Source organism: Chiloscyllium punctatum, chromosome 16 (genome assembly GCF_047496795.1).
Source record: "Chiloscyllium punctatum isolate Juve2018m chromosome 16, sChiPun1.3, whole genome shotgun sequence".
NCBI classification, from domain to species: Eukaryota; Metazoa; Chordata; class Chondrichthyes; order Orectolobiformes; family Hemiscylliidae; genus Chiloscyllium; species Chiloscyllium punctatum.
Genome location: NC_092754.1, coordinates 25505663 through 25523713, shown reverse-complemented (window position 1 = coordinate 25523713; position 18051 = coordinate 25505663). Strand labels below are relative to the sequence as shown.

Here is an 18051-nt window from a genome sequence, read left to right as displayed (position 1 = left end):
CATAGCCATCCATGTGCTTTTACAGGGAACAATAGTGAGGAAGTGGGTTGATCTATTAGAGAGAGTCCGGTTTCTTGTACTTTACAGTCATTTGTGAATATCCTGTCCCTATTTATGCAGAAAACTAAGCATCTAGAGGTACGGATACACATATCCCTAGTAGGAGTGACATACATCAATAAGACCATTTAAAAATAGAAGCACATTAAGCAAAGGGGCTTCCAGCAAGAGAAATTGAATGGAAATGCAGACAAGTCAGATTAAACATATATTACATTGGTTAGATTGCACTTGATGTTCCATATGCACTATTCTTGTCACATTTTTAATAGAAAGTATTGGAGAAGGTGCAAGAAAGATTGTACAAGGTTAATACCAGACCTTGAAGTAATAACTACCAGGAAAGACTGAATAGGTCAGGGTTGCATTCTCTGGGAGAGAGAGACTTGATTGGCCTCATAACTGTTGAAGGTATTCAGAAAGGTAGATGGAGAAGATGTTTTACTTGGAGGGGATTCAGAAATTAGGGATCACAAGGGTAACAAAGTTATGAATAAATCCAAAATTAAACTTAGGAGAAATTTCTTTAACTGGAAATGTGCTTCAGTAAGGTATAGGTGAGGCAAATAAAACAGAATGTATTTAAATGGGAATTGGATAATTACAAGAGCAAGAATAGAAGTTGGGGTTAAATAAAGAAAGGTGGGTGGAGGTTCAAGTGGACCACAAACCATTAACCTGGGTCAAATGAACTGTTTGCCACCATAAACTGCATAATTTGGCATTGCTACTGCAGAAACCGTTGCTAACCTTTCTGCTAGGGGGCCAGGAGAATGAAGAAATGAGAGAGGAATAAAGGAATGGAACCAAAGGTAATGTACTGGAAATTACAACGCTCTGATTTTCAGATGTGTCAGGGTTACACCAAGCATAGTCGGAACTCACCTTCTAGTGTAGTTACCTTTATCATGAGTGGTTTGTTATAGTTGTTGTTGTTTATGGGAGTAAGTTTCACTTCATATGTGGTCTCTGGATGTAGCTGTCTCAGAACAACACTTGTTTCATCTCCAGTGACAGTTTTCCAGGATTTCCTTTGAGGCTCAGTGAGCGGAGAGTACTCAATCAAATAATAATCGGAGTCGCTGCTCAGCAGCTTAGGCCACAACAAGCGAAAGCTGCTTGCTGTGATGTCCATTGCCCGCAGTTTTTTAGCCCGGATAATCTCTGCAAGGGAACAAATCCAGGAGGAGCAGCTATCAGTAAACTTGAAGCAATGACGTGTATATACATGCATGTGAGACAAGGTAGGTGATGTAGAAGTGCATACAGGAAGGACCTTGGTAAAGGAGATGTGTGAGAGATAATTGTATCTGTATGTGTATGATATTGGAATTCAGTCTGAAACTAAAGCTGCAAGTCCATATCACGGACTTCGGTTAGGTTTTACAAAAGTCAGAGAGTGAGCAGGTCTGCTTTGTGCTCAATTTGTTTTTCACACTTCACAAACTGATTATAGGTTTGGACCATGGATTGTCAAAATTTGAGACCTCAATTATTTTGACTGGTTTGTAGAGGGTAAATTTATTATGTTACTGCACAGAAGATACCCTTGGGGTCCCATTGTGAAGGGTTGGTGCAAAACAAAGTAATCTTCTCCTGCGTGAACAAACTGTGTATATTTAATGTTTTTCACCTAAATATGATGGTTCAAAGTGCTTTCCAGATGAAGTGCTTATGAAGTGTTGTTACTGTTATGTCAGCAATAATAAGGGAAGACTGTGGTTTAGTGGTAATGAGACTGGGGTTGTAATCCAAAGAACCAAGCTAATGCCCTGGTGGCATGGATTCAAATCCAGCTACGGCAGCTGGTGGAATTTGAACTAAATACTATCTGGAATTGAAAGCGATGTCTTCCTGGGAACCGCTCCATGCATAAAACTACCATTGATGGTCATAAAAATCCATTTGGTTTATTCACTTCCTTTCGGAAAAGAAATGTGCTGTTTTTACCGGTCTAGTTTCCACATGATGTCAGACTATATGAATGCACTTGACTCAAATGCTCTGTGAGTTCACCCAACTCAGGCAATTAGGAATTACAAACATTGCTGGTCGTCTCATCAACAACACCTAAAGTACTCAATATTTCACCTCAGTGATACCTCTCAGGCAGAAAGAGCTAAAACAGGTGGTGCGTAGTACCTGACATTTGGTTCCTCAAGCCCCCCACAGAAGAGGGTCCTGACCCTGACTGTCCTGAGCAGTCAAATGACCATACTCAAGCTCTCAACTGATATTGGAGGCTGCCTGGACCCTGGGACTGAAGGGTGGCTCCCATTATGTGATTGGTCTTTTCCCCTTTTACTTCAGACATTTGGTCAAAGCAGAGGCAATGTGTTTGCTGCCTAGACTTCTGGCACATGGTGCAGATGTGAGAGTGGTGTAGCATGGTGTTATCTACCTGCTTGACTGATCATTCTGACAAGTTGTTTCACTTTGTGACTGTGCCAGAAGGCAAGGTAGGGATGCTGTCAGCATCCAGGTAGGCTCAAAGTGAGCAAGCACTAAGACAGTGAGCATGCAGCCCTGAGATGCAGCCTGGGGCAATCTGTGAGCTGGGTGCCTGTGTACAAAGTATCCCAGCAGCAACATCCCACTGAGGAGGAGGTTGCCAAAGTGTTCCCCGACTAACAGTACAGTCACTTGCCCTGCTTTATTTCCCAAAGAAGGTCAAGTTTGCTCCTCTGGTAGATACATTTACATATTGACAAAAATCTTTTCTTAAACACATTTAACAAATTCGACATCAGCTACGCCTTTAACACTATAGCAGTCCCTGTCTATGTTTGGAAAATTAAAATCCTACCATTCTTACATAGATCTCTCTACATATGGGGTGGCATGATGGCCCACAGCACCAGGGACCCAAGTTCAATTCCTGCCATGGGTGACTGCCTGTGTGGAATTTGCACATTCTCCCCGTGTCTGCGTGGGTTTCCTCCGGGTGCTCTGGTTTCCTCCCACAATCCAAAGATGTGCAGATTAGGTGAATTGGCCATGTTAAATTGTCCCATAGTGTTCAGGATCTGTAGGTTAGGTGCATTAGTCAGGGGTAAATGTAGGGTAGGGGCAATAGGTCTGGGTGGGTTACTCTCTGGAGGGTCAGTGTGGACTTGTTGGGCCAAAGACCTTGTTTCCACACCGTAGGGATTCTATGATTCTATATTTGCTCCTCAACTTCCTTCTGACTATTGGAGGAGCCTATAGTACAATCCCATCAAGGTGACCATTCCCTTTTTATTTCTAGTTTCTACCCATATAGTTCCACTGGACGATCCCTCAGATATATCTTCTCTAATTACAGCACTAATGTTTTCCTTAATCAAAAATGCCAACCTCCCTCCTTGCTTGCCTGCCTTTCCATCTTTTCTATAGCATTTAAAACCTGGAACATTGAGCTGCCAGTCCTGTCCTTCCCTCAGCCAATTTTCTGTAAAAGCAATGACATCACAGTCCCATGTTCCCAAACATGCTTTGAGTTAATCCGCCTTACCTGTAAGACCCTTTGCATTGAAATAACTAGTTTAATTCTTCAGTTACCTCATTTTCTGACTTGCTCTTGTCTGCCTTTTCTAATTAAGTTGCTCTTCTCTGATTCAGACTCAACTTCGTCTGTCTTTCTAATTTTACTGCTATTTAGGACTCCACTGCCCACTACTTTAAAGACTCCTGAAAGAGAACTAGCGAATCTCCCCATCAGGATATTGGTCCCTTTTCAATTCAGGTGAAACCCATCCCTTTTGAACAGATCTTTACAACCCCAGAAGAAATCCCAATGATCCAAAAATCTGAATCCTTGTACATTGTACCATCTTTTCAGCCATTGATTTATCTGCCCTATCTTCTTATTCTTACTCTCACTAGAACATGGCACCAGGAGTAAACCAGAGATTACTACCTTTGAGTTCTGCTTTTTAACCTTCTACCGAATCTCTTATATTTACTCTGCAAAGTCTTAACCCTTTCCCTGACTATGTTGTTCCTACCAACACGGACTACAACTTCTGGCTTTTCACTCTTCTCTTTGACAATGTGCTTCAACTGTTTTGAGACATCCCTAACCCTGGCACCAAGAAGGCAACATATTATCCTAGATTTACACTCACTGCTGCAGAATCTCTTATCTGTACCCCTGGCAGGAGAATCCCCTATAACAATTATTCTACTAAATCGTGAGAACCCCGCTCAATTTAAGATTCATTCTTAGTGCCCAAGATCTGACTGTCACTTCTATTTTCTTCTCAGTCACTATACCCTTTCAACAGTACCCGAAATGGAATATCTGTTTGATGGGGAATAGACACAGGAGGCTTCTGAACTGTCTTTGTACCTTTCCTGATAGTCATCCATCCATTTGACTGATTCTGCTGTGTGACCACTTCTCTAAATCTACTAGCTATGACACACTGTCTCTTGAATGCCCTAAGTGACATTAAGCCTAAAAAGCTCTTAAAAGCACCTTATATATTAAGAAAATCTACTCTTCCTCACCCATAGATTTTTATTGTAAGCATGCGCAAGATAGAAAGAATAAAATATTTCAAATTTTTTAATAAACAAACACTTAGCCGAAACTCTATCAAAGCCTTCTCCTCAAGTCCTCTGTCCAGCTTTCAAATTTCCAGATAGCTTGAAATTGAGGGGTGATAAATATAGGACAGATGTCAGAGGTAGTTTCTTTACTCAGAGAGTAGTAGGGGCCTGGAACGTACTACCTGCAACAGTAGTAGACTCACAAAGGGCATTTAAATGCTCATTAGATAGGCATATGGACGAGAATGGAAAATTTAGATGGGCTTCAGATTGGTTTCACAGGTCGAGGGCTGAAGGGCCTGTACTGCACTGTAATGTTCTATATTCTATATATAAACAGCAAACAATTGCTCTCTGGAATCTTCAAACAAACACATGGACAGGCCTTTCCCACAAGCTCCTTCAGATCAAAACATGACAAACACGTGGAGGCCACTCCCACAAACCCAGTGTGGAAAGAAATCTTTCCTTTACGTTTTTGCTTCTTTGTGTATTTTTGTTTTGGACTGTAAAAATTCCAAAAAATGATTCAAAATAAAAATTTTTTGCTTCTGCTATATATTAACTATAAAAAAATCCACAAAAAAAGCCTGAAGCTCAGAATCAGCTACAAGAGCCAAGCTGCTTTCATTTCACCAGTATTTTTTTCCTTTGTTGAGAGGTCATTGAGTTTGTTGTGTGTGTACATTATTACATTGTAAAATTTTGGAAGTGTCAAAATCTCATCCATTAATACTGTGTCTCTCCCCACAAAGCTGCCACCCTGGTTGATTGCTTCCAGCGTTTTATGTTCAACATTTGAAAAAATGAACATACCACTCAAATTGGATTTATTCCGAATTCTGACAGGTTTTTTTCTTAGTGGAACCACCTAACAGGATCAGTTTTCATTATGCCCAGACCTCTCAACCTCAATCCATAAAATCAGTGAAACATGCCCAAAGAAATCAGATATTTGACTTTGTATAGAATTATTTAAATCAATATCTCAATTTTCAGTTCTGCTTTGAATTAATTTAAAAATGAACCAGTTAGGAAAGTTTGGTTCTATTGCGACTAATCTGTTTTTCCAGCAACCCTTCGCAATGGGACCCCCGGGGGTTATGCGTAGTGTGACATGATAAATACAGCTTCCCTCTACACAGTGGGCCAAAGGAATTTAGATCTCAAATTTCAATGATCCACGATCTACACCCGCAATCAGTTTGATAGTGAAGTGTGGAAAATCAAATTGAACACCCAGGTGGACCAGCTCACTCCCGAGCTTTTGTAAAACTAAATCTACTGACCTGTAGTTTTAGATTTGGCCTGCACTCTGATATTTCAGACACAAGGCCTTGTGTGCTTTGTCACATTCAGAATCACAGAATTATTATGGTAGAAGAGGCCATTTAGCCCATCATGCCTGTACCAGCTTGTTAAATGAGCATTATCAGCCATGATTCGATTGAATGGCAGAACAGGCTTGTTGGGCTGAATGGCCCATTACTGTTGCTATTTCTCATTGTCTTATTGCCTAGTGCCAATCTCCTACCCTTTCCTCATATCCCTACACAATACTTCAATCAAATCAATCATTGAATGCTCTCTTGAATGCCTCAGTTGAACCTGCCTCCAACATACTTCCAGGCTGTGTGTTCCATATCCAAATTACTCACTCAATGAAAACACATTTTTTTTCCAATCACCCTTACATTTTTGCATGTCACTTTAAATCTGTGCCCTTAAATCTTGGTTTTTTCATTTTATAAATGGGAAGAACTTCTCCCTGTCTACACAATCCAGCCTGTTCGTGATTTTGAAATCCTCATTAAAACTTCCTCTTAGCTCTCTTCTCTTCTAGAAGAACTGTCCCAACTTAATTTATCCTCATTACTGAATTTCTAATTCCTTGAACCATTCTTCTTTAAATTGCTTCTGCTCTCTCCAATGTGTTCACATCTTTCCTATAATGTGGAACCCACAACTGTACACATTTGATATGAAAGATTCCATGACACTTATTTGAAGAAGAACAGGGAAGTTTTTCCAGAAGTGCTGGTCAATATTTATCCATCAACCAACATCACAATGAACTAATTAACTGGTGCGAATAGTACTTTATAAATGCCAATTTTTCTTCTTTGAATATTCGGGAATGCTGTCCTGCCATTGTGATGGGATCAAAGCTCATTTGTATTTGGATTGGTTGAGAGAAATGTATAATGGAGAGCTGACAGTTTCTAAATATTATCATTATGCTAAGAACATGGAAAAAAAAATCCCCACAAGGCTATTCTGCCAGTCAATCAGATCATGGCTCACCTATGTCTCAAATCTATTTACCCTCAAATTCCCTCTGAACAAAACTCTAGCTATCTCCATTTTGAATATTTTGGTTGACCCAGTATTCACAGGCTTTTGAGAGAGAAGGGACAAGCTTTCCACGACCTCTTCAATGAAAAATATTTTATCTCCTAAATGACAAGCTCTAAATTTAAGATGTCCTTTTATCCTGCAATTTCCCTACTACAGAAAGTTGTCTTTCTGTATGTATCCCATCAAATCGTTAGTATTTTAAACATATCAGTGAGACCATCCCATAATCTCAAGGGAACACCAGCCAAGTCTATGTCTCTTGCCTTCACAATTCAACCCTTTGAGTTCCAGTATGTTCAAGTCAATCTGTACTCCCTCCAAGACCAATGTATGTTTCCTAATATGTAATGCCGAAAATGGAATAGAGTGTTCCGAGTGGAGTCTGACCAGGATTCCGGATGGAGCACAGCATCACTCCCAGACATCCTTGTAATCCAAACCCTAACTGCCAACATTTCATTAGCCGTTTTGGTTACTTTTTATATTTGCTCACCAGCATTTAGTGAGTTGTATAAATGAACAACCTTTGTCCCTCCACAAATCTGAGTCTCCTACTATTGATGAAGTATTTAGCCTCTCATGTTTAAAAATAAAGTGGATAAATAACTATTTTTGTATTAAGCTATTTGAGTTAAAAAGGTCACCAAACTTTGCTGAGAATGGCAATCTTCACAGAGATTACAATCAGTATATTAAACAACACATAGATTACATTGCATTTAAAATTTAGTATAACTCGTTTGTTCATGTTACTTATCAGTAGTGTAGCCATAATAGTGCACATTCTATGTCTTGTTAAGGCTAAACACTAACATTTTCAGCTAACTTTCTAGACCACCAGCATCAGATATGTTGACAAAACAGTAAAGTTTATGGAACATGCATGGACTAACACAATGAGTCAAGTTATAAAATAACTCTGGCAATAGTCGGAAGTTGGAAAATAAAACAGAAGGAAGACATTTAAAAAGTTGACCTCAGTGTCTGTTGGTCTGTCATTTTCTACAGTTAACCATTGCCTTCTGATGTTTGTGTGTCCATGGAACATCTAATAACTTGGAACTTGGGAGACTTTGGCTTCTGCATCAATGATCTTTATTTCTGCTACATATACAAGGACTGTCTATGTTTACCCACAATACAAAATGGATGACCTCACCATTCTCCACGTTGGACTCCATGTCTGAAATTTGAGCTATTGACTTAATCAGTGTCCTTTTGCAATTTCCAGTTCCCATCTGCGCAACATACCAGTACAACCTGATATAACCAGTACAATGTGACCTGATATAGAAGTGAGACTCTCAGAAATTTTAGTATAGTGAGAGAGGGGGGCAACTTAATCTTTATTTTGCTTTAAGCATAATGCCTGGGTTACCCTGGATGGAGACAGACACAGTAACTAACTGTTTACTCTCTGTCTGCGATGGCATAATCCCATAAACATTTGGCCCGATATCTGGGAAAATGTCAAATTCTTCAGTTAACTCATTCTTTGCCTAGGTAACTTAGATTTATCAAAAAAAAAGCAGCAAAACACTTGGAAAATCTGCAGACAAGACACCTGGTACCAATAATAAATAGAATTGGTTGTGAGGTGCACAATCTACCAACATGGCCTGAAGGCAGGAGCTGGCTGTTGAATTCAATACCATGAAAGAATTAATTTTGCACAGATTCATAAAAGTAAGTGTTTTTCAGGATCCTGTAAAATTTTGAACCTAAACCCCAAAAATCACATTTAATTCAAGTTTTCCATTAATACCTGACAAGCCTACCACAGCTTTAGATTAGGTTACTTACAGTGTGGAAACATGCCCTTTGGCCCAACAAGTCCACACCGACCCGCCAAAGTGCACCCACCCAGACCCATTCCCCTACATCTAACACTACGGGCAATTTAGCATGGCCAATCCACCTAACCTGCACATTTTTGGAGGAAACTGGAGCACTCGGAGGAAACCCACGCAGACATGGGGAGAATGTGCAAACTCCCCACAGTCAGTCAGTCGCCTGAGGTGGGAATTGAACCCGGGTCTCTGGCGCTGTGAGGCAGCAGTGCTACCACTGTGCCACCGTGCCACCCATGTGCCACCGTGCCGCCCATACAAAGCTACTGTCTCAGGCCTTAGATCAAAATAGATTCTTCAGCTAAATTTTGTCTAGCGATTGAAACAGACAGACAGGCAGAGGGAGAGACACAGCAACAGAGATAGGCAGAGGAAGCGTGCAAGAGCAGATAAGCAGGCAGATCTGGAAAGGAGAGAGACACACACCTTGGAGGAAGTCTGAGTGATGTTCATGTTACAGCTTCAAAATTATAAAAGGGAAATGAAGCTCCAAGTGGAACGAGCCAGAATTCATGGCTGAGACAACACAACAGATGATCAGACAGATGTTGCGTTTTTAAACCAGTCCCCAATCCTGAAGCAGCTGAAAAATGCTAGCTGGGAGTGGGAAGCAGCAAGTCACAGTTCACTGCAATTAAGGCTGAGGGTTCCAGCTGCTACAATGCGTGGTCTGTACTTACATAGTACTTACACATCAAGTCAAGAATGTTTTGTACAGTGTAACAACATGCCCTGGAAACATGTCCCTCTATGGCACTGGTCCTCACATGCCTCAACAATGCAGTCTTCGACTTGGGGGAGGGCAGTAGTTGCTTATATGAACCCTATGTCTTTCTGCATAAATAATTCACGTAATCATTACAGATGAGGACAGTTGCTCAGCACATCTTAATCTGTCTACCTATGCTGACCACCCTTTGGTCATTACAATGTCCAGTTGTCTCTTAATTGCTTTCAAAAGCTTCTTTTCCATTCCACTCTGTGTGAAGTGGGATTTGTTGATATCAGTCCCAAAAATAAACCTTAGTTGATCATATTTACCTTACGCTTGCAATTTAAAGTGGCATCCCAGATTTACTTCATGGTCCCAAGCAACGGGAGGAGAAGTTGGAGGGAAAGGGTGGTGACAAGTATACCAATGGTCACAGACAGTTTGTGAAGGATGAGGACAGATGGTTTACATTGGATGTCAGTTGACAATTTAATTACAGTACTATGCCAAGGATTGGAAACATGCAGTCACAGGTAACACGGGCCTGGATTCCTAAAATTTGTATAGGATTACTATTGTTTATTCCGCTGCCTTACTGACTTTCTATATATTTCAACCAGGTCTGCTTTATTCAACATCTTCCAACTCCAAAGAGCCTCCCTCCTACTGAGTAAAGCAGTGTCACATCAGATTGTGAAAAATGATTTGCGAACTCATGATGGCCAGCAGCTGTGGTTCAGAATTATTCCTGGAACAAATTCTAAAGCCATCAATTCTCCACACAATTTAAAAACCAGTAACTGCTTCAGAAGCACTTAAAATTGGAACTTGGGGAATGGGACGATTGAGGGAGCTTGTACCAAACAACAGTGTATGGAGGCTTTTCATTCTTTGTATTCTTTACACATTACTATATCGTTTCATCACAGTTCCCCACATTAAGTCAAGCCATTGGATTTCACTCTGGCTTTGCTACTGCCAATGTTCAGTATGTTTAAATCATTGGAAACTTCACATGTTGCTTGAGCCAAATGAGTCAATCACTGCCAAGTAGGGGCTAGCTAGTTAAAGGTGTGATGTCCCAGCAGTAGTGAATAAAGGCCTTGAAGGGGTGGTTCTTTAGAGTACTGAGACCTATAAAATAGGAACAGGAGTTTCAGACACCTCTTACTCTATTAATCTTGTTAACGAGAGACTGCATTGTGGTGTCTTTGCCAGAACAGCAACCAACAACTGGCAGCAAATATTTTAGACAACACAGTACTATTCTGCTATACAAAGCAACAACTGTTGTAAGACAATGTTTAGCCAAAGTTTTTGAATCTTGAAGTCAATAGGACTATACAGCCCTGTAGCTAAACTCCCTTGTTCTTCCTTTTCTTCATTTACATGCTCCTCCTTGGCCTAATTGTCTAAAACCAAATCCCCAATGTTATGGGGAACAGAGAAGATATGAAACCTGAAAACATTGGAAGGATGGAGAATGTACTAAATTTAATGGCAGAATTTCATTCGAATTCTGGAACTACATTTCATGCCAGGCAGATTAAGAAGTACTGAATGAGGAGGCAAGCAGGACAAAATCAAAGCTGTGGATTGGAGAAGAAAGAGGGAGAGAGGTCATGGACATGGGGAAGAGAGGTAGTGGGCTGGTATGGAGATCTGAGAGAAGGAGGTGGAATCATGACAGAAAGACTTGAACAGTGACATTGGGGGAGGGGGACTGGTGAGGGAAGGGAAGCTGTCCTGCTTGGCCCGACCCACAAGAGGTGTTGGAAAAGGATGTGTGTTTGTCTCCGTCAATTGTAATGCCCCCTGGATGCCAGCTTCCCAAGCCCTAGGAACCCTAGCCTGCATCATTTAGAATTGTTGCTGAAAAGTTAAGAACACAGACTCACACATGTAATGGTCCCTCATGAAGCTGATGAGGTCCAATACCCAACCTAAACAAGTTAAAGAACAAATAGTGACCACAATTCTGCAAATTTTAGAATACTCGTAGACAAAGATGAGAGTGGTCCTAAGGGAAGAGTACTAAAGTGGGCCAAGGCCAATTATATCAAAATTAGGCAGGAGCTGGGAAATGTGATTGGACACAGCTATTTGAAGAAAAGTCCACATTTGATAAGTAAGAGGCTTTCAAAGATAGGTTGAAGATAGTGCAGGATAGGAATGTCCCTTTGAAAACAAGGGATAGGAAGGGCAAGATTTGTGAACCATGGATGACAGGAGAAATCATGTGACTAGCCAAGAGGAAAAGCGAAGCATACATAAGGTTCAGCCAGCTAAGAACAGAATGGGCCTTGGAGGAATATTGCAAGCGTAGGACCATTCTTAAATGAGGAATCAAGCAGGCTAAAAGGGGTTATGAAATAGTTTTGGCAAACAGAATTAGGGAAAATCCCAAGGCCTTCTATTTTTATATAAGAAGCAAGAGGGTAACCAGAGAAAGGGTTGGTCCATTAAAGGATAAGGAAGGTTGGTTATGTTTCGAACCTGAGAAAATGGGTGAGATTCTCAATGATTACTTTGCATCAGTGTTCACTGAAGAACGGGAGGTGATGAATGCTGAGATTAGAGATAGAAGTTTGCTTACTCTGGATCAGGTTGGCATAAGGAGGGAAGATGTGTTGGTTAGGCTAAAGGATGTTAAGGTGGACAAATCCCCAGGATCAGATGGGATCTATCCCAGGTTGAGGGAGGCGAGAAAGGAAATAGCTGGGGCCCTGACAGATATCTTTGTAGCATCCTTAAACACAGGTGAGGTGCCGGATGACTGGAGAGTTGCTCATGTTGTCCCCCTGTACAAGAAGGGTAGTAGGGATATTCCAGGTAACTATAAACCAGTGAGCCTGATGTCAGTGGTGGGAAAGTTGCTGGAGAAGGTACTGACGGATAAAATCTATTTATATTTGAAAAAGAATGGGCTTATCAGTGATGGACAACATGGTTTTGTGTGGGGCAGATCATGCCTTACCAACTTAATAGAGTTCTTTGAGAAAGTGACTAAGTTGATAGATGAAGGAAGGGCTGTAGATGTCATATACATGGACTTTAGTAAGACGATTGATAAAGTTTCCCATGGTAAACTAATGGAGAAAGTGAAGTCACAGGGTGTTCTAGGTAGGTGGATAAAGATCTGGTTGAGCAACAGGAGACAGAGACTAGTAGTTGAAGGGAGTCTCTTGAAATGGAGAAAGGTGACCAGTGGTGTTCCACAGGGGTCAGTGTTCGGGCCACTGTTGTTTGTAATATACATAAGTGATCTGGAAGAGGGCATCGTTAGTCTGATCAGTAAGTTTGCAGATGACCTGAAGATTGGTGGAGTAGCAGAAAGCATAGGGGACTGTCAAAGAACATAGGAGAATATAGATAGACTGGAGAGTTGGGTGGAGAAGTGGCAGATGGAGTTCAATCCAGGCAGATGTGAGGTGATGCATTTTGGGAAGTCTAATTCTAGAGCAAACTATACTGTAAACGGAAGAGCCTTGGGAAAAGTCGATCTGGGAGTTCAGGTCCATTGTATCCTGAAGCTGGCAGCACAGGTGGATAGAGTGGTCAAGAAGATATCTGGTACACTTGCCTTTGTTGGACTGGGTATTGAGTATAAGAGCTGGCAGGTCATGTTAAAATTGGACAAGACTTTGGTTTGGCTGCATTTAGAATACTGTGTTCTGGTCGCCACATTACCAAAAGGATGTGGACGCTTTGGAGAGGGTGCAGAGAAGGTTTACAAGGATGGTTGCCTGGTTTAGAAGGTGCTAGCTATGACGAGAGGTTGAATAGGTTAGAATTGTTGCCATTAGAAAAAAGGAGATTGAGAGGGGACCTGATTGAGGTCTACAAAATCAAGAAGGATATAGACAGGGTAAATAGAGATAAGCTTTTTCCCAGGGTGAGGGATTCAATAACAAGAGGTCATGCATTCAAGGTGAGAGGTGAAAAGTTTAAGGGGGATATATGTCAGCTGAGCCTTCATGTGTCTGAGTTCAACAAGTTGCAATTCCCTCCCTAACCCTTTCCATTTCTCTCTCCTCCTTTAAGACCATCCATCAAAGCTTTGACCAAGCTTTCTGTCAGTTGTCCAAATGCCTCTTTTGGGTACAGTGTCAGTTTCTTTCTGATGATTATCCCAAGATTGTATTGAGACATGTTTCCATATTATGATTTTTTTAATTCACAGAATGTGGATGTTGTTGTTGGGAGCAGCAACTAATGCCTATTTCTAATTACTTCTGGGCAGATGATGGTGAGCTGCCTTTTTGAACCTGCTATAGTCCTACGGTCATTATTTACTGTTGTGTTCTGTTCTCAGTGCCCAATAATTAACACTAGGATATGTGGGCTTCACCCATGCCCGGGGGCCAATATCTTTGTGCTATGAATTCCTTCTGTGTTGCATTTACATGTTCACCATCTTAGAAAGGTCCTTTTGTTTCGCATACTCAAACATTGGCATAAAACCTGGTCAGCTGAGTAAAAGAATTTCATTATCAGGTTTTTTTGCTCTGTGTACAGGGTCACCAATGGGGAGAATGGTGGGGGAGGAGTTATGTATCAAGTGTCTTAACTTAGCTGAAAGCTGAGTAATTAAGCCACTAAAAGGATTCTAAAGGTTATTTGTAAATTTTAATTTACAGTTGGAGTAATCCCAGTTGGAGTAACTGCATTTTCTGTTTCAATTTCTTTTTGTGCAATTCAGGAAAATTGGGGTCAGACACAATGAACCACAGTCAAACATCATTAACAATTAAAGGGAAAGGATATAACCTTAAACTTATAGGCATCTCAAAGGAGACAAATCTTCTGATGTGAAGTGTTCATAAAATCTAAAGACATTTCAACCTTACTGTTTGATTAGGCAAGAGAGTGAAACAGAAGGACAATTTTTTAAAGTCTTGCCCCATTTTTCCAGATTCAGCTTTTGTTGATGGGTGAAAGAGGACATTAAGTGACTCACACATAAGGTAGACCCAGCAGGATTATGTGAATTCAGTGCTAAATTCAAACAAACCCCCTTTTGTTGAAAGGGTCTTGTCCCCAAATCAGACAAACGGGGGGGGGGTGGAAGAACACATCAAGCCAGGCAGCATCAGGAGGTGGAGAAGTCAACATTTCAGGTGTAATCCTTCTTCAGGGCTTGGGGTGGGTGTAAGGGGAGATGCAGATAAGGGGGATGGGGGGGGTGCAGGTTGGTGAGGTGGGGATAGGTGAAGCCAGGTAGAGGGTAAAACCTGGTTGGTTGATGGAAGGAATGGAAGGTAGGTGGAAGAGAGTTGGGTGATGGGAAGAAAGGTTATTTGAATTTGGAGAACTCAAAGTTGAGTCCTCCGGTCTGTAGGCTGCCCAGGTGGAAGATGAGGTGGTGTTCTTCCAATTTGATTTGTTATGGCAATGAAGGAGGCCAAGGATGGTCATGTCGGAAGGGAGTGGGAAGGGGAATTAAAATGGGCGGGGACTGGGAGGTCAGGTCGGACACTGCAGCCCAGCTGAGGTGCTTGGCGAACCATGCCCTGACATTTGGTCTTTCTGATGTCGAGAAGACCACACTGGGAGCACCTGATACAGAAAACTAGGTTGGAAGAGATGCAGGTGAACCTCTGTCTCACCTGGAAGGACGGTTTGGAACCCTGATTGGAGGTGAGGGGGCTGGTGTGCCAGCAGGTTTTGCATCTTTTCTGGTTGCAGGAGAACACACCTGGGGGTGTTGGTGGGGAGAATGGCGCGAACCAAGAATTTGCGAAGGAGACGGTCCTTGTGGAAGGCAGTGTGGTGGGGAAGGGAAGATGTTCTTGGTGGTGGGGTTTAATTAGAGTTGATAGGAAGTGTTTAAGGATGATACATTGGATGCGGAGACTGGTGGGGTGGTAGGTGAGGACAAGAGGGACTCTATTTTATTGCGTTTGGAAGGGGGGGGAGGTTTAGGCAATGGATTTGGAAATGGAGGAGGTGTGATGGAGGGCTGTCTGGATGACAGAGCAGGGAAAAGAAATCACAAATTTGTGGAATAGACATAAATAGGCTTGATGGGCAAATATGGATGATCTAACTTTCATTCGTTGATGATTTCTTAAATCCTCTGATCTTTAGACTATCAAATAAATTTCCAATAATCAGTGAATCTTCTGAACTGACATTCGGCTGTATTGCTTTAGTTAACAAACCAGGTGGTGTAGCATAGGTTCTTGAAATTTTAATAGTTGATTGTTGACAATTCCCCAAGTGCATTTTATGAATGTTTGGCTAAGTTCCTGAAACTCAGTTACCTCAGCAAAGTTTGATTGACAGGTTGAAAAGTCTAATAAAAGATTTTGAATATGGTTGTTGCAGAATATTATTGTAGTTATTAGTGACAAAGCACTTGAGATTTAAAAGTTTTGAATGGGCTTTCATGACTGGAGAGTTTGTTTTACTACCAAGTTTGTTTAGTGAGAGCTATATTAGATTTTTTCGAACTTTATTCTATTTTATCTCCTCATGGCTTTTGAGGTCTATGCATAATGGATACTGAGTGAGTTGGCATTTGAGTAAAGGACACCTGGAGTTGGGTGGGGAATAGAAGTGTCAAGATTGGAGTGGTGCTGGAAGAGCACAGCAGGTCAGGCAGCATCCGAGGAGCAGGAAAATCAATGTTTTTTCCTGCTCCTCGGATGCTGCCTGACCCGCTGTGCTTTTCCAGCACCACTCTAATCTTGGCTCTAATCTCCAGCATCTGCAGTATCCACCTCCACCCGGGGGATATATGTGAGAATCGGAATGGCATGGGAAGCATAAGGGCCCATGGGAGGCCTGTGGAATATAAGAGAGTGTGACAGGTGAAGGTGAGAGGGCTTAAAATCACCTATCACATCTCGGACAAAGTCCCAGAGACGAGAGGTGCGTCTTCTGAAAGGCCTGCATTCACGTGCTGCAGGGTCCATTTCTGCCAGTGTTCTGCTTCAAGGATCAGTAGGTCAGGCTCTATCTCACATCCGAAATCCCAAAGCAAACACATAGTGTGTCACAGCACCTTCTACCAAGGTAAATCTGGTGAATCAGAATATTTTTTGACCTGATTTACTTGTCATAGAAGCCAAAATCCAACCCAGAGACTCTTGAACTCTATGCCTCTCTCTCCAATTACATTGTGAGCTGCTGCAACTTGTCCTATAAGTCTAAGTGAATACAACAGCCTATTTTTCTGTGCATGGTATAACATACTATTGCAGACCAACAGCAAAGAAAATGTGAGAAATAAGATCATTGTGTTGAAGGTGAATTAAAATGCCAGTTATATGTCTCAAGGCAGTTCAACTACGTGTAAGGTATGAGTCTGTAATTCAGGAATGTAGCTGGCAGTTCAAGAACTACTCTCATACAAAGGACCCTTTAATATAAGGACTGTAATGGTTAAAAGAGGTAGCTCATCACCAACTTCTGAAGAGCAATGAAAGATGGGCAATGTATGTTGGACTTGTCAGCAATGTTGTATCCCACAACAATCTTTTAAAAAATTAAGCCGTCACATGGAGCCAACCCTGTCTCATTTAGTGGCTCAGAACAGGTGATGCTTAATCCGATAGCAGATCATACAACCCTCTAAACTCTGGCTATGAGAATTATTATGCTCATTAATTTAAATGGCACTTTAATCATTCTCCATACAACTCACCAAAGATACCTGCGTGAATCAGTCTTTGATATATAGAGTCATAGAGATGTACAGCATGGAAATAGACACTTCGGTCCAACCTGTCCATGCCGATCAGATATCCCAACCCAATCTAGTCCCACCTGCCAGCACCCGGCCCATATCCCTCCAAACCCTTCCTATCCATATACCCATCCGAATGCTTTTTAAATGTTGCAATTGTACCAGCCTCCACCACTTCCTCTGGCAGCTCATTTCATACATGTACCATCTTCTGTGAGAAAAAGTTGCCCCTTAGGTCTCTTTTATATCTTTCCCCTCTCACCCTAAACCTATGCCCTGTAGTTCTGGACCCCCACACCCCAGGGAAAAGATTTTGTCTATTTATCCTGTCCATGCCCCTCATTAATTTTGTAAACCTCTATAAGGTCACCCCGCAGCCTCTGACACTCCAGGGAAAACAGCCCCAGCCTGTTCAGTCTCTCCCTGTGGCTCAAATCCTCCAAACCTGGCAACATGCTTCTGCTTCCACGTGGCAAGTTCTGTGCTGGATATTTGCTCAGCTCTTGTTTATGCTTCAAAAATATTCCTATGATTTTTCTGTATTATTTGGAACACTGGCAATACCAAGGTTAGTAATAAGTAGAGTTCTTATCCACATTTTTACCCTTTGCTCCTCAAGCTAATCTGCTCCTATTCCTCACCTTTTCTTTTTAACCAATTTATTTTCTCTCCAAAGAAACCTTCCTAGTGACCATAACTCAAGGATCTGATATCATTTTGTGCGAGGGAGATAACATTTAAATTAGTTGATACTGCTTCATTTCAAATTGTGCTACAATGGTATTCAACTCATATTACGTTATCTGAAGCAGCACAAATTACAGAACTTTGTTCCTCCCTAATTC

The 18051-nt window shown here is 41.5% G+C and overlaps 1 protein-coding gene across 2 annotated transcripts in view; it reads right to left on the bottom strand.

Moving 5' to 3' along the window:
• The window catches only part of vwa1 (von Willebrand factor A domain containing 1), a 47545-nt gene that overhangs the window by 10000 nt on the left and 19494 nt on the right, over positions 1-18051 (bottom strand). The window contains exon 3 of one of the 2 annotated variants that reach the window (XM_072586501.1): positions 946-1224. The exons of the other annotated variant lie outside the window; for it this stretch is intronic. Within the exon in view, the coding sequence (XP_072442602.1) occupies positions 946-1224 (279 nt within the window). The remainder of the gene's footprint in view (positions 1-945; positions 1225-18051) is intronic. 2 annotated transcript variants of the gene reach the window in all.